Source organism: Watersipora subatra, chromosome 7 (assembly GCF_963576615.1).
Source record: "Watersipora subatra chromosome 7, tzWatSuba1.1, whole genome shotgun sequence".
NCBI lineage: Eukaryota > Metazoa > Bryozoa > Gymnolaemata > Cheilostomatida > Watersiporidae > Watersipora > Watersipora subatra.
The window spans coordinates 37,721,924-37,748,863 of NC_088714.1; the positions used below are offsets into that span (position 1 = coordinate 37,721,924).

The following is a 26,940-nucleotide window of genomic DNA, read 5'->3' on the forward strand; positions in this document are numbered from 1 at the left end:
AAGTGCGAGGCGATTGATTGTGAAGCAATTAAGTGCTAGGCGATTGATTGCAAGGTGAGTGATTGCGAGGCAGGCCGATTGATTGCGAGTGCGAAGCGATTGATTGTGAGGTGAGTGCAAGAGCGTGATTGTCAACTGCTCGGTGAGTAAAGACTGGTCAGCCAAGTCGGGGTCTCGGCGGCAGAAGTGAGCGATCGTCACTTGCAAATATGGACGGGTATAGATGGACGCATGACTCTAGACACGTGAATCTAGAATATTTATTAGATTTTACACGCATCTAGCTGTAAAACACCTTGTAGATATCCATTATTCTCCCCAACAATATTGACATGTAGTATGTGTATGCATATTCAGGGCAACAAATTCAGTAGACAATTTACGTAATAATACATCAGGGCAACAATTTCAGTAGGCTGCATATTTGGAGTTGTTATACAGTATAGAAGACAACTCTCAATAAACCTTATGTTGCGCTTGAATCTGTTCCAGTAGGCGGGTAATGCAGCTAGTAGAGCTATATAAGGGAGGTTAACATCAAGTTCATATAGCATAAATATAGAACTATATAAGGGAGGTTAACATCAAGTTCATATAACATAAATATAGAGCTATATAAGGGAGGTTAACATCAAGTTCATATAACATAAATATAGAGCTATATAAAGGAGGTTAACATCAAGTTCATACAGCATAAATATAGAGCTATATAAGGGAGGTTAACATCAAGTTCATATAACATAAATATAGAGCTATATAAAGGAGGTTAACATCATGTTCATATAGCATAAATATAGAGCTATATAAGGGAAGTTAACCTCAAGTTCATATAACATAAATATAGAGCTATATAAGGGAGGTTAACATCAAGTTCATATAGCATAAATATAGAGCTATATAAGGGAAGTTAACATCAAGTTCATATAACATAAATATAGAGCTATATAAAGGAGGTTAACATCAAGTTCATATAACATAAATATAGAGCTATATAAGGGAGGTTAACATCAAGTTCATATAGCATAAATATAGAGCTATATAAGGGAGGTTAACATCAAGTTCATATAACATAAATATAGAGCTATATAAAGGAGGTTAACATCAAGTTCATATAACATAAATATAGAGCTATATAAAGGAGGTTAACATCAAGTTCATATAGCATAAATATAGAGCTATATAAGGGAAGTTAACCTCAAGTTCATATAACATAAATATAGAGCTATATAAGGGAGGTTAACATCAAGTTCATATAACATAAATATAGAGCTATATAAAGGAGGTTAACATCATGTTCATATGACATAAATATAGAGCTATATAAAGGAGGTTAACTTCAAGTTCATATAGCATAAATATAGAGCTATATAAAGGAGGTTAACAATCAAGTTCATATAGCATAAATATAGAGCTATATAAGGGAGGTTAACAATCAAGTTCATATAGCATCAGTGTAGCTAGTTCCACAACTCCATCTCCACTCATGCACCATTCGTCTAGTGTATCTGTATCTAGTGTATCTGTATCTAGTGTATCTGTGTCTAGTGTATCTGTGTCTAGTGTATCTGTATCTAGTGTATCTGTGTCTAGTGTATCTGTGTCTAGTGTATCTGTATCTAGTGTATCTGTATCTAGAGTATCTGTATCTAGTGTATCTGTGTCTAGAGTATCTGTGTTTAGTGTATCTGTGTCTAGTGTATCTGTATCTAGTGTATCTGTGTCTAGTGTATCTGTGTCTAGTGTATCTGTATCTAGTGTATCTGTGTCTAGTGTATCGCCAAAGCTACACCTCAATCTGCCTGAGATCAATGTAGAGAAAAATGGCAATAGAAACATTCTCTATTGATTACTACTATATTTATAGCTTCATTAACGTGATTTACTTTTTTTATATAGTTTTAATGCTCAATAATTCATCTTTTGAATTAAGAAATGATTTAAATGAAATAAAATGTATTTTTATAGGTATATTTGTTCCAACATACAGTAGTACAGTTTTAGCATACGATGCAAATATCGGAATAGAGACCATCATCATTGGACAGTATATACATAGAGACCATCATTAATAGACAGTATATAATCAGAGACCATCATTAACAGACAGTATATACTCAGAGACCATCATTAATGGACAGTAAATACACAGAGACCATCATTATTGGGGATCATAGATGCACAGACCAGTGTTAGTGGGCTCCATATACACAGACCAGTGTTATTGGGCAGCATACACACAGACCAGTGTTAGTGGGCTGCATATACACACAGACCAGTGTTATTGGGAAGCATACACACAGACCAGTGTTATCGGGCTGCATATGCACACAGACCAGTGTTATTGGGCAGCATACACACAGACCAGTGTTATCGGGCTGCATATACACACAGACCAGGGTTATTGAGCATCATATACACACAGACCAGTGTTATTTGGCATCATATACACACAGACCTGTGTTATTGGGAAGCATATACCTACAGACCAGTGTTAGTGGGCTGCATACGCACACAGACCAGTGTTATTGGGCAGCGTACACACAGACCAGTGTTATCAGGCTGTATATACACACAGACCAGTGTTATTAAACAAAATATAAACATTGGTAGTGATCTAAAAACAATAAATCAAAGCATTGAGGTTCAAATGTCATCCATAGTCAGACAGTCATGTGACACGAAGTTTTTTTGTAGGCGGAGTTTCCATTGTTTCTGATTCCTTAGCTTCAGTGATATCCACTGTAGTTGGGGGTGGTACAAGCAAATCATTCTGTGCTGTATTCTCAGGGTTAACTAGATGCCCTTTTGATTGGACAAATGCACTTGTAGCTTTTACTTTTTCAAGAGCAACCACTGCAAAAGACATGCATCTTGGGATAAGATAAAGAGCAGCAATGCGACCAAGAAGGTGAAAAGAAGCTAGCTAGTGGCTGAAAGATCACATTATCTCCAGTTACATATACTATACATATACTATACATATACTCTACATTTACTATATTATACTATACATATACTATACATATACTAAACATACATATACTATACATACATATACTATACATATACTATACATATACTAGAAATTCCTCTGTCATACAGCCCACGACCAAAGTGATATTGGAAAAAAGAAAAGGTACTGATGGTTGAGAAATGCAATATTGTAAAGGTTTGGCCCCGGTAGCTGAGCCAGCCTTACTTTCCTAACAAGCCGGTGCAGCCTGAACTCTGGGCCTTCCCCTCGTCGGCCTGCCTGACACACCTAATGGTCTGATCAGACCGCGGCTGGTTGCCCCAATCTCAAGCTCACTTGGAACGCTAACACAGCCTGCTCTCTGAGACCCTATCTTGGCTAGTCTAGGTCCCGGCTAGCCTACTGTAGGGCCTGATCTCTAATGCTATCGCATTTCTGATCAGGTCCAGTTGTAGCGTAGCCAACCCCTAGCCTTCCTTAGGTATCTCTCAAGCAGTTCTTACTTGAAGCCAGATCAGTTCTGGTAAAATGGTCCTGACTAAGCCACCCAGCCAGGCATAAACGTGATCAGTCCGTGTGAGTGAATTTAGTCTATTTATTATATATAATCAAGAATACATGTAACACAGCGTCAAACAGCATCAAGCTCGCAATAATTATCCCAATGAGGTGGCTTGTGCATGTCCTTATATATGGGTCTTACTCCGCCCACTTACATAATGATTACATAACACCTAATTGTGTTGCGGCAGGCCTGTGAGGCAGGCCTAGATATGCAGTGTTACATAATAGGGTATAATAGAAAAACACACATAAGGTTGTAATAAAGAACATTGATGTCTAAGGATAAGAGCATAGTTAATACATTTGTCCAGTCCTCCACAATATTAGCAGTCAAATGGCACTGCAGTGCAACAGGATAACTGCAATGGTAGCTGTAATGTACTGGGTGTGGGTGTTATTATGTACAACAAACAGCAATAATGAAAGGAAAGGATTATATGTTTATATCTCTCCCCCTGCAATAGGAGAAATGCAATATTAGAAGTAAAATGCACTGATATTATTAGAATAACCAATATCATTAATATAGTAATACAGTAATAATAAAAAACCAATGCACAATTTTGTTTACATTTCAAAACGTCATAGCTAAAAATACCAGGAAGTTGTGGTACATATTTGTATAGATTTTTAGAAAATCTATTTAACAAAACTATTTAGAAAAAATAATAACAGTAACATATTGCCCATCATCGATGTTGTTAGTGTGACTATAACACTTCAATAGTCATCCAAATTTATAATTAAATATTGTAATAATCTCATAAAAATCGTTAGAAAAAATATCATCGTCATTTCCTTTACTTTCACTGTGTCGGACATCAATTAGAATACCAAAGTACTCAAAAAGTGTCTAAAATGTCAGTTACTTTGAAATCGGCAAAAAAGAAACGATTATATTTCAGTACTCCTACGTTAATTACAGAAACCTTCGGCAATTCGACAATGCTATAGACTGGTGAAATGTGCACGTTATTTTTCCGTGAAATGCGCACGACTTAATGGTTCTATTCTCTGTCGCTCGGCGTTTCAATTGCTGGTCTTAATTTTGATAGAAGTAAGGCTTGGCAAGTTTTAATAACAATTTTCGGCCAAATTAATCTGTCTATTTGTGTATAATCCGTTCAGATGGGTAAGTTTTAAGATACTGTCGACACTTTTCAAAAACTTGGTAATATATTTAAATAGGTTTATATGTGTTTTGTATCGTTATTATACTTAAACGACTCCACAGAAAAATGGTTAAATTTGTTGATGAGATTTTGGTACAAGGGTTTGTGATGTTGTTGATGAATAATTTTCCTGAGTTGTGTGCACATGCATTTATCATAAAACTCTCAAACATTCGCTCCGCTCGTTTGGTCGTGGGATTATACATATACTATACATATACTATACAGTGCACCCTCGAGATACGATGTTAATCCGTTCCAAGGCTGGCATCGTATGGCGAAAAAATCGTATGTCAGGATATAGGACCCATTGTAATTATACAATGAAAAAAAGAAGGTAAAAATCGTCCAAAATTTTATAAAAATGCTGTACATATTGAAAATTAGTAGCAAAATAGTATGTTAATTTTAGTAACTATAGCTACCTACAGTAGCTGCATTGTGTTGAGTGCACCTAGTGATTATAATCTGCAATACTGTAAAATCGTAATCTGTGTACCAAAGGCAGATCGTACGGTAACAAGTTCTTACCTTCAAAAGGTAAGCATAACATAAACGCTGAAATCACTTCAAATAAGTTTAGCTTGCCAAACTCACCCTTAAAACAAAATTTCAGTATGTATTTTGAACTATTTTAATGAATTTCAACTGCTATCACGAAATTTTATGTTTCATAAGTTTCTGTCTTCACTTTCATTATAAAATTTAGCGTGTCTGGTTGAAACCTTTTTCAACCAGAATTCAATAAGGCCGAGCGAAGCAGTCATCGAAAGCGGCCTCGCACACACCTGACCATTTAATGGCTACCGAAAAGAAAAATGAAATTTTATTTACTATACAGGTCGTACATACTTTTCGAGTAACGTGACTTTAGCTGGTATATTGTAGCGAATAAAGCAGAGAGGAGGCAAATAGGTATCAATGCTAATCATGTTGCTGTACACTTGAAGATTAATTTAATACGTAATGGAATTTTTAGCAGGCTAAAGAAGGTTGTCTAGTCCTGTCCAATTTTTCCTCTGGTTTAAAAGAAAAAAATGCTGGTGCAATGCAGAAAACAGCTAGATAGCTAAAGCTTGTAAAAGGATCCAGAGAAGGTACTACAGTATTTTTATTGTATGGAATGTGCACAAGAATCAATGTAACCATACGTAAAAAGTTTGTACGTATTTATACCCTAGAGAAAAGGGCTTTGACAAGTTTCAGAAAGTAATGTAAATGCGTCATATCTTGAGTAGTTTGTTACATGAGTTACATACATACGATGAATTGTATTCACGTAGGAGATAACAAGCCCACCTGCAAAGACATGGTTAAACAAGAAAATAAAACAAAATCAAAAGGAAACAAATAAAATGAATAAAATATGAAAAACATGCCACACAAGAGATAAATAATATATATTATACATGCATTGTTTTAATGTACCAGTCCACATCAGTAAATTAAACACTTGAAATATTTCTGCCAATGTGGGGTTTTCTGTATCTTCTACATCCTCGCCTTTACTAAATGGTTGCTTCTTTTGAATGCTGATCACGTGCATGACCTAGCTCTTTCAAATCTTCAGTGGGAAGCTCTTTTTTGTGCTTGCTTTAATGGAGTTCTAGTTTTAATAATAATTGCAAATGCTGATTGGTTGCGATCATATTCCTTGACAATGATAATAATACGGGTGCTTTCTTATTTACGATATCCAACTTTGTTGACATAGAAATCATTTTTCCTTCGTTTTGTAACATTTGTATCAGTCTCAGATTCCATAGCTAACGAATTAAATGTAGATACTTGTAGTTATATACGTATGCTGACTTAAAAGTTTATAGCAAAAGATATAATAACGCCACAAATGAATATTTGCTCCCGCTTGTGTATTTCACAAGAAAATTTTCAAGCGGAATGCTGACATGAGAGAAGTCGATCATCGTGCCTCTTCTAAACGTTCTGAAAACTTTTTCGGCAAACTATATTTCGGTGTCTTTTTTATTTCGACATGCGTTATGAGCACACCGAAGGCCAAATTTTAACTCGGGCGAAACTTTTCTCAAAATCGTATAGTGAAATAAAATTCGTATAGTGAGGCGAAGATATCACGATGTTTGACTTCGTAAGGTGAAAAAATTGTATATCAGGTAATCGTATCTCGAGGGTGCACTGTACATATACTATATATACTATACATACATGTATACTACATATACTATACATATACTATATATATACTATACATATCCTATACATATACTATATATATTATACATTTACTATACATACATGTATACTATATATACTACACATATAATATATATAGAGGTGGAACGAGACAGGTTTTTTAAGTTTGAGACGAGACTCGAGACACTGTCTTGTAAAAATTCGAGACTCGAGACACGAGACAGTAAAATAATGAGCATTTGGTGATGATTTCACTACACAAGTACTAGCTACTTGGTATATATAAAATTAATAAAACTATTTTTAAATTGAATTTTCACCTGGTGTAAACGATTTAAATACAACATTTTAATAGTGATATGCATGTAGTTTTTGTAAACAAAAGTGACACAAACAGTTCTAAAATACCGAAGTTATATATTCTAAGAATTTTAAGCTTGATTGATCATAATTATTATAAACATATTGCTTTGTACATGTATATTTTTACCATCTATTGAATAGTTCTTACTTTTTAATGTAATGTGTAATGAAACCGATAGCCGTCGCTCTACAAAGAAATACCGCAACTAAAAGAACACACGATAACACTTTCATGCTTATCGTTTCATTAATGTTAAGTTTTGTCTGTGTATTAACTGTAGTATGTGAATTATATTTAAATTGTACTCATGAAATTATATTAATTACTGTATACATGCACATGTATATTCTTATATTGAGCTAACAAAACGTTATTGTTAACCGAACACGGACTATGGTCGACACGGCCTTTAGTTCGTTTCTCCGTGTCCGGGCAAGTTTTACCCGCGATTGATAGTATATACGTAAAAGAGGCCCGAATTTTATGAAGGGCAGTTGGTGTTTAGACACGATACGATAAAATACAGACATTTTACCCGCAAAAGTCTTATTTATTAAATTGGATTATCCGAAGAGTAATTAGATACGACCCGGTATCTGTTTTAAGGACACAGAACCAAACTAAAATATAACAGGGCCGTTGTCCGGACTACACGATTAGACTCAGTGGGCCAACATAATCAATAGCAACAGGTAGTAACGGACCGGGTATAACTTTAAAGGCAGTTGCCCGCAATCCATTACAATATATGGAGTTGTTGCTACCGCAAGAAGCCATGTTGTAACAACCGTGCGCAGGCGCTTTAGGTCTATTTCCTGTCTTGAGTTTGGCAATAGTTAAGTCGAGACCGATACGAGACGAGACAGGTCGATACTCGAGACGTCTCGTGTCTCGTTCCACCTCTAAATATATATACTATACATATACTATACATATAATCAGAGATGCCCCGATTTTAATATCGGAATCGGTGTCGGTGCCGATATGGGTGTTAAGTATCTGAATCGGTATCGGCCGATCTTTCTTAAAAAATTGGAAACTCCATATACTTTTTACATATCAACTATTTTGCAAAAAACCGTATTTTAGCCTGCTACACTAATAAAAAATCATCAGCTCCAAGTTCCTTACTTTTACCTAATGAACTCCGGGCCTGTCACGCAATCTATTTCATGTCTATAGCCTAATAAACGTTCACACAATTGAGGAATGTTTCGGCTTTAGTCAGGACGTAATCACAAAGTGCGGTATGTCCCAATTACAGCGATATGATTTATTGCAGCCAATCACAGACAATATAACCATAATGAGAAACAAGAATGTGGTGTAGTGTTTCTATTTACTAGCATTGCGAAAGTAATTTAAGCAGTTGATGCATAAAGTTATCTATCTCTCTCTCTCTCTCGATCCTGATGATATGATGTATCGTTTGTATCGCATAAAATGACCTCAGTGGCTTATCGGTATTTAGCCTGTACTCCATCATCTGTAGCAAGTGAGTCCTCCTTCAGCACGACTGGCTACATCGATAGTGATAGAAGATAAAGACGTCTTGCTGAGATAACTGAATCACTAACGGTAATTAAAAGACATGTTTATTTGCTCTAAACTTGTACTTCAGCAGTAGAAGAGAAACTTCATTATCACAGTTGAAGTTGTGCCACTAACAGTAATTACTATTGTTAATAACACATTTAAAAAAACATGGACTGTTTTGTTACTAGATACACGGTATGTCAGTATGTGAATATATATACATGCATATCTTTTTTCCATAAATACAAACAACTAAATACATCAATATTTGTTTTTTTTTGCATTATATTTATATTTGCATAATACAATTAATAATTATCTATGCAACACAAAAGATCTGAATCGGATGATTTTTCAATAAGAATCGGTATATCGAATCGGTATCTGAATCGGCTGGTGAAACTAGAGTCGGGGCATCTCTACATATAATATATATACTATACATTTACTATACATATACTATATATACTATACCTATACATATATTATATATACTATACATGTACATATACAATACATATACTATATACACTATACTATACATATATTATACATATACTATACTATACATATACTAGCTGACATTTATGAGTTAAATATACTAGCTGACATTTATGGGTTACCTACATGTATAATGTAATACTATACATCTACTATACATATACTACACATATACTAGCTGACATGAGTTACATACACTAGCTGACATTTATGAGCGAACAGCTGAACAATGGTGGAGCAACACTGAGCAGATCATATACAAGCTGCCTCATACAATCCTTTCTGTCAACATTGTATGGATATTGTAAACATTTATGTATCAAATTTTATGATCAACTCACTGGTGTCAATATCTGAAACTTGGTATAATGATAAGGTAGGTAAGAATACAATAGGTACAAAAAAATAGGTAAGAAAGTGACAAGGCATCTGCACACCTAGAATTGAAGGTACACATACTGTAAAACCTCTATTTGAACGCCACCTCTATTTGAACGCCACCTCTATTTGAGCACCACTATGGAAAAAGGGTTGAAAAGTAGAGCGCTACCCTGTAATTGAACACCATTTCTACATGTCACTTCAAAAGTCACTTATATTTGACCGATACTACTTGACATTCAGTAAAAATCAATAAAGTGTCTACAAAACTGTACTAGTAATGACTCGACTATACATATAACAATGTATAACATGTACTAGTAATGACTCGACTATACATATAACAATGTATAACATGTACTAGTAATGACTCGACTATACATATAACAATGTATAACATGTACTAGCAATGACTCGACTATACATATAACAATGTATAACATGTACTAGCAATGACTCGACTATACATATCACAATGTATAACATGTACTAGTAATGACTCGACTATACATATCACAATGTATAACATGTACTAGTAATGACTCGACTATACATATAACAATGTATAACATGTACTAGTAATGACTCGACTATACATATCACAATGTATAACATGTACTAGTAATGACTCGACTATACATATCACAATGTATAACATGTACTAGTAATGACTCGACTATACATATAACAATGTATAACATGTACTAGTAATGACTCGACTATACATATAACAATGTATAACATGTACTAGCAATGACTCGACTATACATATAACAATGTATAACATGTACTAGTAACGACTCGACTATACATATAACAATGTATAACATGTACTAGTAATGACTCGACTATACATATAACAATTATTCGTTCATTGTTTTTGTTCATATTGAAGACCAGTTTCCAACTCCAAGTTTTTAGGTTTTTCGTTAAAAACTTTGATTGCAACAGAAATAATTAGTTACGGTATCAGGCCAATAGGAGTTCTTTCTTTAACGTGGTCTTCATACTTCAATGTATGTAGGAAAAGTCTTTGCATTTCAATGTAAAATGTGCTACTACGTATTTTGAGGCTAACTTTTTGAGGCTGTTTTGATTACACACGGTTTTTCTTTATTCGTGCTAAATGTTTCTATTCAAAATCGCATCGCGTAAAAAGTTTTGCTCTGCTAAGAAAGTGTTTGGACGCTAATATCGACTACCTCAGCTGTGCAGAAGAAGAGTTTTAGGTCAGAAGACACTGTGAAAGGTATTGAACAGCCAGAAGAATATGAAATGGTTTCAAATGAAGGCAACAATCAGGACAAACTGGCCAAGAAAACGGTGCTAATATTTTTGTTTTAAAAATGTTAATATTTGCATTTAAATGTTAATATTTGTTGCTGCATGTATTATACTTGCGGTTTATGCCACACGTTCGTGAATATATATTTTTAGCATTTGATAGATTATTATTATATAAGTTACAAATTTGCAGATTTATAGCATAGCATTTGATAGGATGATTGCCGTAATCTGAACTCAGCTCACAATGGATCGATGATTAAAATTACTGTTCCATTACACATAAAAAGGTAACTTTGGCTGCGAATAGTAACAAACATATAAATGAGTACAATGACCCTTTATGCAATCTTGTAAAATATAAACAAAATAAAAATATACCTTGATATTTAAAATTAAATAAAAAACTTGAAAGCGCCAACATATGGCAACGCATGCTATAAGGTCATCGCTGGTAAATTGCAAGCAATTATAAATATCAATTGGATAACATCATGTATCAGCTTCATCGTGCACATTTATTTTAAAAAACCTATGACAAGTTGGAGAAAAGTTATCAATTTTCTTGCGTCTAAAAAGGGTTGATCTCACACGGCCAAAGGAGCTTGTAAAATATAAGCGACATTCAATTCACCCGTGAAAGGGTTAAATTTATTTTCTCAATATTTTGACAAGGTGTTTAAAAAATGCAACGCCAGCTTCTATTTGAATGCCACCTCCATTAAACCCCCCTCTAGAGAAAGGGTTGAAAATAGTGCGATAAGTCATTCAAATAGAGGCTTTACGGTACCTCCGATAACATATACCTCCTATAACATATACCTCCTATAACATATACCTCCTATAACATAAACATCCTATAACATAAGCATCCTATAACATATACCTCCTATAACATACACCTCCTATAACAAACATTTTATAACATATCCCTCCTATAACATATACCTCCTATAACATATACCTCCTATAACATATACCTTCTATAACATATACCTCCTATAACATATATCTCTTATAACATAAACATCCTATAACATAAGCATCCTATAACATATACCTCCTATAACATATAGCTCCTATAACATAGACCCCCTATAACATATACCCCCTATAACATATACAGTCAAACATGGATAACTCGTCCACGGATAGCTCGAACACATGGTTAATTTGAACAGTTTCTTTGGTTCGTTCCCGCGTAATGATAAATTGCTATAGATAACTCGAACTCAACACTGTTAACTCGAAATGTTTTTTGCCCAACGGCTACCGAAACAGTTGTTATCGCTTTAGAAAATCACTTTATTCAAAGCCATAGAGGTAAACCTCAACTTTTCGTAATTCATAAGCGTCGTTATTACCACCATCGGCAAAATATTTTTGTCAACGACTTTTCTAAAGGTTTGGTGAAATTTGATTTATACCAAACATCCGCTTAGCGATCACCCTTCGGAAGCAAAGTAAAGTGAGGTAATCTTTGCATAAACTTCAAGAAAAATCGGCAAAATTGATCATGGGTAAAGCACTCAAAAGAAAAAGATGTCTTTTCTTTTGAGCATTTCAACAACGATCAAGTGTTGCCAATGTCAATCTAAAAAACGTCCTGGCAATAACATCACCTCAAACAACAAACCAATCTCAAGTGATAGAAAAATCTCTATACTTTTTGATAAAAACGTTTTAAACTTTACATTAGAAGCATTTAATTTGAAACAAGCCATTTGTGCTTTTGATTTATATTATACATTATTGTAGTTTGTATATGTACATGTAGCTACTAATAAATAAGTGAATACATGGACTTGTGACAGTGCTCTGATAACTTGAACACTCTGATAATTCGAACACTTTCACTCGGTCCCGTGAAGTTCGAGTTATCCATGTTTGACTGTACCTCCTATAACGTATACCTATAATTATATATATATATTTTTCTCTTTGCGATAGTTAGCAATCACTCCTTCCAGCAGTTGAATGATGAAGTTGTAGTGAGTTAGCTTTTTACCAAGACTTTAAAAAAACATTTTTGCACTCTGAAAAAAACATTCAGAAAACAGAAACAAAAGCAGAAACAAGCTACAAACAAAATTCCAAATTTTATTCACAGAAGTTGTTTTTTTATTTTTCATTCGTTTAGTATTGCAAAAACGATCGTTTTTTCTACACCCTATGACTTATTTTTTGGTTGCTAACAGAGACCAATCTATTGCAGTTTACTATTGGTAAAGAATCTAAACAAAAACGGCAATAAGCAAACCAGAAATCAATTTATACAAAACGTTGGTGTGGCGACATAGTCGGTGCCCATTATCGGTAAATGACAATATCGCCGCTATGCCTGCAAAAGTGTTGGGGTATCTGTAACGGGTAGTGTTGGGCCGGTATTGGGTTATCCCCTCTTACCGACACCGAGGGATTCTCGGTATCCGAGGAAACCAATAATTTTCGGTGACAGCTAGTTATCCGCGGCCGGTTTGATATGATCGGTATTTATCCGTAAAAGCATATTGGTAAATGGTTATACGGATATCCGGAGAGATTTTTAAAACGCTTCGTGATGAACATACTAATCTCAGCACGCATTGGTGAACAAATTCAACGAAAATTTCCACGCTTACTGTATCTACTATTACGTTACATTGATAATGCCACCAGCCTCGACGGTTTGGAGTTCTCCACAGATGGGAGGATGTATAAAGACTCTAACAGGACTGGACTCTAATTGGATTGCGTATAATTATGTAATTACATTAACTGATTACAATATGTGATAGTAAGATTTCTGTAAACTGTTTCAGTATATTTAACAAAGAGAGCCACTTGCCATTATCTATCTGTTCTCTATTATACATAACGTTTGTATCAATAACTATATTTTTTAATAGAATAAACAATAAAAACATCTATCATGAAAATTTAATTTCCATCTTTCTTTTCTTTTTTGGCTTTCTAAAACGAGTCTCTTTGCCGTAACAATATACTGCTGACTAAAGAATGTTTTTTTGCACAGGCTACTTTTTGCACAACGATAAAAGTTGTTCGAGACAGTTATGATTTAAAGTTTAAACCATTAAACGTTAAACCATTTAAAGACACACGAATAACCACATACCGAACAATAGTATCGACAATACCGTACTTTCTTAGTAGGCAAAGGATATCGATACCGGGAAAACCGATAAAAAAGTGCAAGCATATCCGATCCGGCACTCAATTAGATACCGGCCCAACACTAGTACTTTCTTAGTTGGCAAAAGATACTGAAGATGGTAAATACCGAGGATACCGATACCGGGAAAACCGATAAAAAAGTGCAAGGATATCCGATCCAGCACTAAATTAGATACCGGCCCAACACTAGTAACTACTCTCTCCCAACACTAGTAACTACTCTCTCCCAACACTAGTAACTACTCTCTCCCAACACTAGTAACTACTCTCTCCCAACACTAGTAACTACTCTCTCCCAACACTAGTAACTACTCTCTCCCAACACTAGTAACTACTCTCTCCCAACACTAGTAACTACTCTCTCCCAACACTAGTAACTACTCTCTCCCAACACTAGTAACTACTCTCTCCCAACACTAGTAACTACTCTCTCCCAACACTAGTAACTACTCTCTCCCAACACTAGTAACTACTCTCTCCCAACACTAGTAACGGGTGTGGACTGTAGGATGGGTGGAGCCTAGACATTAACACTCACCTTGTTGCTCCAATGTCTTTTGTCCCTCTTTCATCATATTTATCTCATACTGAATCTTAGATATCTTGTCTTTCATCATTGTAATATAACTAGTAGCTTTTTTGAGAATCTGTGCCCTAGATGCCTACAATTAAAAAAACATGAGCTCGCAGGACGTAGAAAGTTAAAAATGTTAGAGTTGTCGCCCATCAATCAAAAAATTTACTATTACATTTAGCATAATCAATTAATTTACTAACATGAACTTAAACTAAATCAAACTACTCCCATATGGTTCACAATCAGGCTTACTAGCTAGCAATTATACAGTATAGTGGCTTTGCAAGTTGGAGCTAGTATATTAGACAAAGGGCGAGCAAGTAGTCGAGCGGCCAACGCGATTGAAGTAATGATGCGGATTACCTTGTTGTCAGTAATGTTGGGTACGCCCACTTGAAGGCTGTGGAAGCTAGCTTTTATTAGGTCCCTCCTTCTTCTCTCCAAGGCATTGTGGTGAGCTCGCCTATCTGCCTATTTAATATTTACTATTATATTATGCACTCATTTTGAAAAAGAAACTGATAGACTCATGGAATGAAGAGGCAATTTTTAAGTTGGCAGCCAGAGAGCAACTCTAAATGGGCATATGAACATATACCATGCTAGTAACAATATGTTATTAACCCAACGTATTTATTTTCCTATTGATGTTTGAAGTGAATGCGGATTCGCCTCTCTTGGCTTGCCATTAACATGATGGTAGTGTATTGTTACACATCCTTACACAACGGTTTACATTTGTATATGGAAATAATTAGCTGAATGTCCAGCCTTGCATTGGTAATGAAAAAAGCTTTTGCACAGAAAATTAATTTTGATTTAATATAAGCAGCAATTGCCATATTAACATCTAAGTGAAAGAGTTTGCTTATTTCTGTGTATATCTGGACAAGAAATAATTTAAATATTTAAAAACTAGAGGCATAGCTTGTATAGCTTGTATAGCTTGTGGAAAAACATTTCTTTTTCTTCTCATTTACTCAAGATTTAAAACCGCTTATAAACAGTGTCAGGTAGTGCAGTTGCTATTGGCTAAGCTTCTTTACCTGATGAATTTGAGTAACTTAGACTAGTCTAAATCTTTACTACAATAAGAGCCGTGTCCGTCCTTCCGTCCGGGCATTAAGAAAAAAGATGCATTTCACGGGAATCAAACTCATACTTTCAGCAGATACACACATGTGAAGCACTCATGAACGCACTACCACTAGACCACGCAGCCAGCTTGACACAACTTGGAATAATTGTACTTATAATCATTACGTGTCATGATCTCTCATGTAATCATGATCTTCAAGCCTGCTAACTATTCCACAGTATGGCAAGCTGGCCGCGTGGCGCAGTGGTCAGCTTGCTTTTCTGCAAAATTGGTGTCTCGAAGTTCGATTCCTGTCCGGTTATAATGAGTAACGGTTATAACTATATCGCTATAACTGGACATGACTAATGACAGACAGACCAACACTTAAATTCATATATAGATACAACATGAACAGCATGCACAAAGAGGATAGAAATACCACCATTATTAGACGCGTACCAGAAGTATGTTTATTACGACCTGATTTTAAAACTAAATAACTTCAAGTTACGCTAATCTTTGAAATTTTGCCACAACGAGGCTCCATAGAATTGCTTAGCAATGTGCAGACAAGAGTTAGTTTTGCGAAGCATATAGCTAGCGATTTTGTCAGTTTTGGATACTAGTGAAGAGGAATGGCAGCCTACCCAAATTAATATCAAAAACATAAAAAATCATATAAAACATCCTTGGCCAATGATGGTTATTAGAAGACCTCAGCAATTAAAATACAGCATGTTCTGACAGCAGATCAATTTGATGAGGTATTTACAAACCAACCAATTAGATAACATGAGGAATTTCAACTTTTTCAAATATTCTAAATAAATATTCCTTGAAAAAATTCGGGGAAGGTCAAAAAAGCACCAACTTTAAACATTGGTGGTATAAGTATGAACAATCGTGAACTACATATCTAGACAAAATTTACTACCACAAAAATTTTTTTAGACGCCAAAAGGTTACTCGAATTTTAATGTTACAATTGATATAATATCGACCTACTACACCAATTTTATACTCAATCTGTATAAAAAGTTAGCTGGACGCTTCTGTTGTTTATAAAAATGTGTAAGAATGTGTTAAGCTTAAACAAGGGTGGTGAATAGGGTAAACTGTTCCTATTGTACATTACATTGAAACTTTGACACCTGTGTAAAATACATTTTGTTATCGATGGCAATTTCTATGCTAAAGGTCAACTGAATAAAAAAAAACTTGCAGGAGAGGGATCCGAAATGACGACATCAAACAGGTTAGCGATATCTTCATCATCGTCCTCGCGTGAGCTCTGTGTATCATCCTCCATTCAGTAGCCTAAATCAATATCCTAGCTGTTCCAACTCCTGAGTTCTTTAATCAACAACTACCAGAAATAAATTGCGTACCAAAGATAAACCTTGAGTTAGAACAGCCCAACCTTTTCTATAGATGCATATAAAGTAGTATTACATGGCCAGTAATTCAAAAGCGTAGCAATCAGCATTTTAGCAACTCATCGCACAATGGTCAAACAAAGGTTTTGGCACAAAGTCATTAACACTGCAGCAAGTTGCAAGACACGTTTTATTAAACAAGCTATAACATATCTGGAAAAAAAAAGTTATTGCATGGGTCTGTGTGAAGGAAATTTTGGTTAACATGAAAATGTTTGCATATAATTCACACATCAGCGTGTCTCTTATATAACTTCTCATATTATAAATAATTTTTAATCCCTACAGGACTGCGCAAACAAGCATGGACGACCGTTCGAGTCAGGATGTAACTCTCATTAGTTATTCTAACCTTTTGTCATTAATATTATTGTTTTAGAATTTTGTTAGTTGTGTATTTCATTGTTTGACTTTTAAAATAAAGAAGTAACTGTTATTGTGAATATCAGCATTGCGTACAATGGCTTAGCACCTTCACTAATACCTGAACCAGTAATAATCAAATTAGTTCCCACAAGCTAAGCAAAAGGGCACGAACTAAACAGTCAAAACAGAATAAAATGACAAGCAATTTCAACACTGATGTTGCGGTGGCCTCGGATTAGTTACATAGTTAGTACATTTGTTGCATAACATAATTTCTCCCTGTTGGCTGTAACTAGTTCATCTACTATCCTAGTAACTCTATTATTTTACTGAATGTCTTTGATCTTTTTATTATACATTGGTGAAAACTTGGCCTTATTAAATAAAGGAACTTCCTGTCTGATTATTTAACACTCCCAAACCACTCATAGCAGAACGTTTACCAAGGAATAGCATAAAGTTCCTTTGGCCGGAAAGCTTGCTTTTAATGTTATTTTTTAATAATTATTTTGGTTGTACTTAAATTCATAACGATACCTTCAGACCAGATCATAAATTTTCCCACTAAAATCCACAAAATGAAGCAACAGCGTGGGAACTCGTTGCAAAAAATTCTGCGCAATGCTGTAATTTTACTTTTATTAGTGGTCATGTATATACATATATTTTTTTATTCATCAATTAATATTTGTATTAGTAATATTTTGCAGTTTAGATAAAAAGTAAGACAGTGCAGAAAATAAATCAGATACACCTGCAAGTACCTCACTCATCTACAACTCTACTTGGTTTGTCGCAAATTTTTCTGGTTGTTCTTAGCCAAAAAGAGTTGAATAATGCTGTGGTTTTTGTAGCTGGGACAACAAGCCCATTTTGTCTTGTGAGTGTTTAAAAAAAATTAAATGAGTCTCCTACGACATTGCTTGCTTCCACCTTTACATAGTGATTTAACCTTTCATCTTGTCTTCTCTTCGACAGTGAAAGAAAACTTGTGTCAGATCGCAGTTTAATAAAATTAACTGTATTTTTTAAATGAAAAATAAAATGAAAAGCTCTATTTTCAATTTTTTCATGCCATTTTGCAGGTATAGATTCCAAACCTTACACCTACATTCAATAATTGGTTGAACAAGGGTCTCGTAAGCCACTTATCTAGTTCTGTTGTCTGCATCTTTTAAAACTCTTTTAAGCATTTCAAGAAGTCTAGAAGCTTTGGAAAAAAACATTATTTGTATGTCTTTCCCATTTGAGATAATTACTCAACTCAACACCCGAGTAGTGATGGGAATTGACATTCTGGAGTTGCTCTCCACTGAGAAAAATCTTTGTTGTGAGTCCATTTCCCCCACTAAAAGTACTGAGCACCTTTTTAGTATTAAAAGATAGTTGCCATGTTTTGGTCCAAAGCTCAAGTTTAGTAAGGTCAATTTGTAGAATGTTACTTTTATCTCGGGTATTATAAAGCAGAGCATCATCTACAAATAACTGACATTTAGATGTAATACCTGAAGATATATTGTCTATGTAAATTAAAAATAACAAGGGTCCGTCCTGACACAGATCACTGTGGTACCCCTGACAAAACTTCGCAACAGGATGACTCTTGGTCATCGATTACAACTGCCTGTTTTCGATTACTAAGGGAACTTTTCATACAGTTTACAATTTCAGGGCTTATTCCGATCTTGGCCAATTTAAATAAAAGCTTTCGGTGGTTCACTGGATCGAATGCCTCAGAAAAACCCAGAATTAATAACTCTGTAATTAATCCGTGTTCTCAATTTGTAGTTGGATCCTTAAACGTATAGACTAGCTGTATCTCACATGACCTATCACTTCTAAAACCATGTTGAGATTTGGTTAGGATGTAATTTTGAGCAAAAAAAAGAATTTGTTTTGCTAAAATATGCTCTAAAAGTTTACAAGTTATGCAGGTAAGAAAAACAGGTCTGTAGTTGTTAGACTGGAACCTGCTACCTTTCTTATAAATAAGTTTTACTTGAGCTATTTTCCATATTTCTGGTAGTATGCCAGTACTAAGAGTAAATTAAAATATTTCTGTTATTGTATGAGCAATAAACAAAAGAAAGGTTTTTAGTAGTACACCAGTGATGTCATCGGGATTACATGATTTAGATGTTTTAATGCCTTGTAATAGTGTGTGAATACCATCAGTCAACTAACAAATTAGACTGGTCTGAGGTAAAAGAAGCAAAATCCTCTATGAGTTTTGATCCATCAGTCACAAAAATTAACTGGAAAAAATTGTGAAACAGGGAAGCTTTTTTTTTGGCAGTTTTGCTATTTAATACCCCATTGAAAAACAGGTCTGGGATAATATCACGACTATTTGTCTTATGTTGTCTGATATATCTGTAGAAAGGTTTGCTATCGCTTGAAACAAGTGGCTTATAAAGCTTCACAAAAAGATGACTTTTTTGGCTTGTTTTATTAGATGTTTGTTATGCTTCGCAACTATGTGGAATCTGCTGCTATTATGGTGAGTGGGAAAATTTTTCATTGATGAATACAATTGCTTCTGCTTTTTCAAATCATTTTTTAATTTTTTACTAAACTAACCAGGCTGATCACTGGCAGTTTTGACTTTTGTAAAAACACACTTTTTCTTCAAGTCCAGCATCCCCTTCACAAATGTTTCATAGACCAAGTTCATATGTCGTTTTGAGTCAATGTTCTGAATAATTTTTTTCTCCCAAGGATCAAGGATCTCTATAGCCCTGTTCAAATCTGCTTTATCATAGCAGTGAATGAGAATATCATTTTCTGAATGTGTCTTTGAAAAATAAATGTCTAATTGCATGTACAACAGAGCATGATCACTCAATGCTGGTTTTAAAACATCAATATTTTGAACCATTAGTCCATTCATAAACACAAAATTAAAGATATTACCTTTAGCATGTGTAGGCTGGTAAATATGCTGTTCAAGAGATAAGTCGGCTATTTTGTATAGAAAAGGGTTGCACATGTTATGTGTTCCATTGCTAATAAAATTTTCCCAATCAATTTTAGGTAAATTGAAGTCTCCACATATTACAAGACATCCCTTTGACAGATTTACTATTTCAACAACTTCATCAAGCAACGAAGAAAGTAAATTTGATCCAGATAGTTCGGGGGACGATGTAAAGTAAATAAAAACAAAGCCTCTTTTTGAGAAAACAGTTTCAACAAAACCGCTTCTGCATTTGATTTAAAACCAATAACAATAATCTGCAGATCATTTCTAATATAAACAGCAACACCACCTCCATTTTGATTCCTACTTTTGAAAAAAATCTGAAAGTTATGTCCATCTACCTCTCCAGAATACATTTCATTGTTTAGGTAGGTCTCAGTAAGACATATACCATCCAAATTTGTGAACTGTTTAGTTTCCCATTCTAAAGTAAGTACTTTATTACGAAGAGAACAAATAAAGCTGAATCCGCCATTTATCCGCCAGCTGGATAAAAGTAGGTAAGTTCCAAGGGATTCAGACATTTGCTAAGAAAATGCTGAGCTTGCTTGGCTCTAGATACATGTGTGAGAAGACAATTTCCGTTATGAACATTCACAAGAAACGGGTGAAGATAAAACTGAGTGACTGTCACCTTTGTGACGTTCTGCGCATCAAAACCACTGAACTTAACCAAACTTGGACTACATACTGCAGTCAAGATCCCAGTATCACCCTTCACATTAGTGCAGTCAAGATGTTTGTTAAGTCTTTTAATTGGAATAAATTTTTGGATCTCGGTTAATGCATTATTTTGTGACGGTCAAAATCACAGTTCGAATATATGCTGTGATCACCGTTGTGAATTTGGTTCATAATGAGCACCTAATAGTGAATAGTATGTAGTGTTCCACATGAACTTAGATATCCTTGAGGTTTCTTCATGGCTGGTGGTTTATGATTTCAGTAAAAACCCAATGGAAAAAATGCGAAAGTAAAAGTATGCCATTTGTGATTAAAAAAGTCCAAAAAAAGTTCATTGGTGTTTAATGTTAATGGTTACAAAATGATGAGGCTGAATATTCTGCCCACACTATTTCATCTTACCAAATCTAGCCCTTTTTGTAAAATGTTTGAACACCGCTGCTGGTCTAGACCTTTGACTGAGCTGCTAATTGCTCTAGCGTTTGTTTCTTATCAATGACCACGTTTGAACCTCAGTGCGAACCTCAGTGCTCATGTAAGCAATACAAAGAGGTTGAACCTCAGTGCTCATGTAAGCAATACAAAGAGTTTGAACCTCAGTGCTCATGTAAGCAATACAAAGAGGTTGAACCTCAGTGCTCAAGTAAGCAATACAAAGAGGTTGAACCTCAGTGCTCATGTAAGCAATACAAAGAGTTTGACCTCAGTGCAAACCTCAGTGCTCATGTAAGCAATACCAAAGAGCTTTTTCCTTAAAGTTTCGATTTTGTTAATGTTTGTGAATTCACCCCCAGCCTGTTTAATAAACTTCTCCACCTTCTCCTCCGTTACTCCATGTCCAGCAAAAACGACATTTAGAGCTCTCCTTCAGCTTTCTTTTATTTCAGTACCAGTCACAGCGACTATTGTTGGTTTGGCTGTGAATTTGCCAACCTCCGTGAACTGTGATCAGTGAACTTCCCTCCTCAACTGTAGGAATTATAGAACCAATTTTTGAAAACTTTCTTCAGCTTTACTTAGCTTGACTGCCTCATCAATTGGCCTTATTAAGTTTACAAGACAAACTTTCTACAGCTTCACTTAGCTGATCAACCTTAGTTTCAACTGCTGAGACTCTATTCTAAACATTAATTACTATCTCAAACAGTTTTTTTGAACTTGATTCACACGAGGTGCAGTTCCAAAAAACATAGCTTTTCTGACCAGCAGGATAATTTACATAAATTACTGTTACCCATTTGGCTCCAGAACACTTGATAACAAACCATAAATTGTATAAGCTGCATTCTACTATGCCCCTTCAATTGCTTTCTTACAACCACCACACCAATCTATGCCTTTTTTTGAAAAACTATGGAATGGAAAAGAAAAAGCTATATCTACCTCCAAAATGGAGGAAACAATGACAAAACAAGAAGGAATCGATGAAGACACTCAAAACCAAAGTGCAAGAGAGGCAACAACTCTTATTTTACTCGACTATATCATAATTATTTAATTGAATAAATGAATTTGTTGAACGAACAATAACAAGTAAGAGTATGTAGGCCTATAGTTAATTAATTAAACCTAATTTACGATTTGTCTACAATGATACAATAGTGTTACAATAACCTAACAAATAATTATGTCCTCTTTCGTTAATCACTAACTTATTCGCTAGTGATTAACGAAACAGTTAGTAGAAACAGGAGAAAGCAAAAATATTAAAATTATTTCAAACTTTGAGAGAGAGCTCAAGAAAACAGGTCTTGCTAGCAAAAGCCTGCACCGGAAAAACACTTTTTGTCTATCTCGCAATAGGCACAAACTGTTGTATTATGGATTTATTAGGCTCAGGCTATATTGGTGTCTGAGCTCAAAGAAGTACAGGTGGTCTTGGCAATTACAGTGAGTGAATAAAGCTAGGGATAAGGCTAGTGGGTAAAGCTAGTAGATTAGGTAGTATAAGGCAATATGGGGAGGATATACAGAAGTGTGATGAAAGATGGAGGCTCTTCTTTGCCTTCTTCACATCAATACATGCACATGTAAGTGTACTCATTTATACAACATGGCGCAGTTGACGAAGCTCTAGAACTTTTTTGTGTGGTGATATTGTTAGCGATAGTTTTCTGGTTTCGGTGTAAATTTAACGCTTGACAGGACCCTTTCACGGGTGTGCAGGTGCGGTGACGTGTGGTAGTGTAGAGTCGTGCAGACGAGTTGTGAGGCTGAGGTGTTGAAGCGGTGAAGTGTTAGTATTGAAGAGGTACAGACATCTCTTATTCGTTAAGTGGTAGGAGAAGTTGAGAGTTAGAAAATAAAAGGAGAGGTGTAGAGTGGGTTGGTGGCGTGAAATTTATTGTGTTGTGCTGTGAGGGAGATCGGTTATCCGAAGCTGGTGTTTGGAGAGCACGGTGATGGTTCGTGAGAAATATTTATAGAAGAAATGAATTTGTGTATTGAGATTGCAGTTGAGAGAAAAGGTTATGAAGGTGAAGCTGGAAATAGACATCTTATTATGAGAGGTAGAGCCAAGTTAAGGCTATTATTGAGAGCTATTGGGCACAGTGGTAGAGAAGTATTAAAAGGTGCACGGTTTGATGTTGATGGTGAAAATTCAACTTATTAAGAGGCAGTAGATATTTTGCAGGAATATTATGGTAGACAGGAGAGCATGTTTGTGAAGGGGCATAAGTTTTTGACGACTAGACAGGCACTTGGTGAAAGTGATAGAGTTCTTGTTACGAGTTGAGAGTTTAAGCGGATAGGCTGAGGTAGCAAATAATGCTATTAGAGTAAGGTTTGCTCTTATAGTGGCAGTTAATGGGTTGAGGAATAGAGAAGTAAGTAGAGACTTGATGAAGAATGCCAATTTGACCTGGGTAATGTTGAATGAGGCATTGAGGGCTCGTGAGATGGCAAATCATTCAGACAGGTTCGTAAGAGCAGATAGTAGAGGCAGCGATTTAAAAATTGAGATTAAAAAGGAGGTAGCAAGGGTATCAGAGTGCGGCAGTCATGCGCAGTACCGGAGTGGTTGTATGGATAGAAAATATGACTCGGGAGGTAGATATTATCCTAGAAGAAGTCTTACGAGTGGTAAAAAGTATTATGGAGATAGCAATGATGAGTGTGATGTTAGTAGGTATGGGGCAAGAAGTCGAGAGCATAACGAGGACAGTAGGAAGTATAGAGACAATAGCAGGGAAAAACATGTCTTTAGATATTGAGCAAATAGTATAAAAGGTAGTGAAGACAAAATATGCTACAATAGCAAGCATAGTGGCTATGAGATATGAGATGCGGATTGTCCCTCCATTAAATATTTTTCTTATGGACAAACAAGGACACATATCCCGATATTGCGGGAATATGGGTAGACAAGTAAGGTATGGCAGTCAAGATAGCAGTAGGAGGAGGCATAGGGGTGGAGAAAGTTCTCATGATGTAAAGGATAAGTGGAATAGACCCAGAGATTACAGTATGAACAGTTATGAGAGACAGTCAGTATGAGAAGCGAGAGATGGATAGGCATGATGAAAAGTACAGCGCCAGTAGCAGGGGTAAAAGTGCAAGATTCGCTGGCTCAAAAAATAAATATGGTGAAGATAATTGAGAGTTGCAGAGAAATACTGCACAACTCTCTGACTACGCCAGAGAGTTGTGCAGTATTTGGAAGTTAATGGAGTAAATGTGGAGTTTACGTTTGATACTGGGGCTGAGGTGTCAATAGTAACCGAGGCAACAGCCAATAAGTTGAACTTCAACCTACGGTTAAAGAAACCGTTGACAGTTTTAGAAACTGCTGATGGTAGTAAGTTAAAAGTGGTTGGGAGTGTGGTAGTTAATTTGAAAATTAAAAACAGGCATATGGATGCTGAAGTTCGTGTGGTGAAAGGATTGAGAACAAACTTTTTGGGCATAACTGAGTTGAAGCAGCTAAAACTATTTGCTGCTGTTAATGCGTTATGCGAAAGCAAGTTTGAGCCTGTTAAGGAGTGTAGAATCATTAAGCCAGTTGAGTCAAGTTGGAAACCTGACAAACAAGTCTGATAGGGAGAACGATGTTGCGAAAGGCTGTACAGGTCAAGATTTGTGGACTTGTGAAACCAAGGGAGTGACGAGTAATGGATGCGCAATAATAAAAAGGTAGAGAAAACCAGCTCAAGGACAGCGGTGGAGAAACTGGTAGTCAAGGGAGAAAAGCCCAAGGCACCAGAGAGATGAAAGTTTTTATAGGGCGTAATAGGAAACAGTCACGCTGAGGTAAGTGAAGGCGCTAATCAAGTAGCTGAACAAGTATTTGTAATGAAAAAGGTTTGCTCTTTTTTAGCTGAGATATCCAGCAATGAAAAATTAGACAGAGATGGTCATGAGAAAAAGGTAGCAGAGATTGAAAGAGAGGAAAAAGGGGTGTGGAGGAAGTCGGAGGTAAAAATGGCTAGGCTAAAAGCCATACGTGAGGCAGCAGTCAAAGTTGGAAAATGTCAAGGCGGAGTTAGCGGAGGTTCAAAGAAGAATTGCCGGCAGCGGACCTGCACTGGTGGAGGGTGAGGTCGAACTATATAGGTCTGGGCCTATGTCAACTCCCAGCTCTGTGGTGACATTCCCTGTGCAGGCAATTACGGCCCAGGTAGAGACCTCCGACAGGATGCCTGTCGAGCCCGCCTCTTATTGGGGAGAGCGAGGTGAAAACGGAAGAGACGGAGATGAGGTTGAGGAGTCATTACTGACTCAACCCAAAAGACTCCGGGCTAGTCGGGGTTAGTGGAAATAGTGCTGGTTTATGTTGGTGGAAGTAGCGATGGTAGTGACAGTAGTCATGGTGAAACTATTGGTAGCGGCGGCGGTCATGGTGATGAGAAAGTGAGTACAGACTGGCAATGGACCTGGCATTAATGAGGAGAAGATTTTTGGCACAAGCCAGAGGCATGGAGCCTATGGAGACTACGCTAACGGAGTGAGGTAATGAGCAACACAAGTAAGGTAAGTTACGACGTCTGCTTGTTGGTAGTGATGGGGTGGCCCAAAACAAAAAGAAAAGACATGCTGTATTATGGATTTGTTAGGCTCGGGCTATACTGGCGTCTGAGCTCAAAGCAGTACAGGTGGTCTTGGCAATCACAGTGAGTAAAGCGAAATAAAGCTAGGGATAAGGCTAGTGGGTAAAGCTAGTAGATTAGGTAGTATAAGGCAGTATGGGGAAAATATAAGGAAATCCAACAAAGCTCTTATTTGCCTTATTCACATCAATACTCATTTATACAACACAAACTAGCCAAATATGTGCAGCAGCACCAAAACAGCAAACTGACGGCATAAAAATATACTGGCCATTAACAAATGTTTTATATAAAAAATCTTATATGTCAGCTCTAGTTTCAGCTGACATACAATATGTAACAAGCAAAATAAGATATGACCAATTACGCTTCCTGATAAAGGTTTGCGGGTACCTTTGAGTGAGAGGGACCGATGCGCGACAATCTTTGCGAGATGACTAAAACGGTACAGCACAAGAGTGAATCGCTATTAAGCTTATTTTCTCTTTATCGGCACTTGAAGCTTTTATTCACGTAGGCGTCGGGAGTTCGGTCACAATTTTGTTGTAACCTTCAAACAATTCGCCTTTTCGACAAACTTAATAGTGAACTCGACAAGCCGGTTTATTTATCGACGGACGAACATTCTTTCAGCTTTAGAGATCAG

The 26,940-nt window shown here is 35.9% G+C and overlaps 1 protein-coding gene across 5 annotated transcripts; it reads right to left on the bottom strand.

Annotated features, from left to right (window-relative positions):
* Nucleotides 1–1,936: 1,936 nt before the first annotated feature.
* Nucleotides 1,937–26,743, bottom strand: LOC137399926 (protein max-like). 5 transcript variants are annotated; one of them, XM_068086187.1, is made up of 5 exons: nt 26,688–26,743; nt 16,999–17,146; nt 15,063–15,166; nt 14,661–14,784; nt 1,937–2,853 (listed from the first exon to the last, which is right to left on the bottom strand). In XM_068086187.1, exons 2-5 carry the CDS (start codon nt 17,087–17,089, stop codon nt 2,669–2,671), a joined length of 504 nt encoding a protein of 167 aa, XP_067942288.1. In that variant the 5' UTR covers nt 17,090–17,146; nt 26,688–26,743; the 3' UTR covers nt 1,937–2,668. The 5 variants fall into 5 exon arrangements, with proteins under 5 accessions (XP_067942288.1, XP_067942291.1, XP_067942289.1 ...); XM_068086190.1 differs by having other exon boundaries at nt 16,999–17,097; nt 26,688–26,706; XM_068086188.1 differs by lacking the exon at nt 26,688–26,743 and adding an exon at nt 22,063–22,215.
* Nucleotides 26,744–26,940: the final 197 nt, after the last annotated feature.

Coding starts and splice junctions, on each gene's coding strand:
- LOC137399926 (XM_068086187.1), bottom strand. CDS start 17,089: ATGGAGGATGATACACAGAGCTCACGCGAGGACGATGATGAAGATATC. Junction 15,167..16,998: donor TTCGGATCCCTCTCCTGCAA/GTTTTTTTTTAT, acceptor TTAAATAGGCAG/ATAGGCGAGCTCACCACAAT. Junction 14,785..15,062: donor CCAACATTACTGACAACAAG/GTAATCCGCATC, acceptor TTTTAATTGTAG/GCATCTAGGGCACAGATTCT.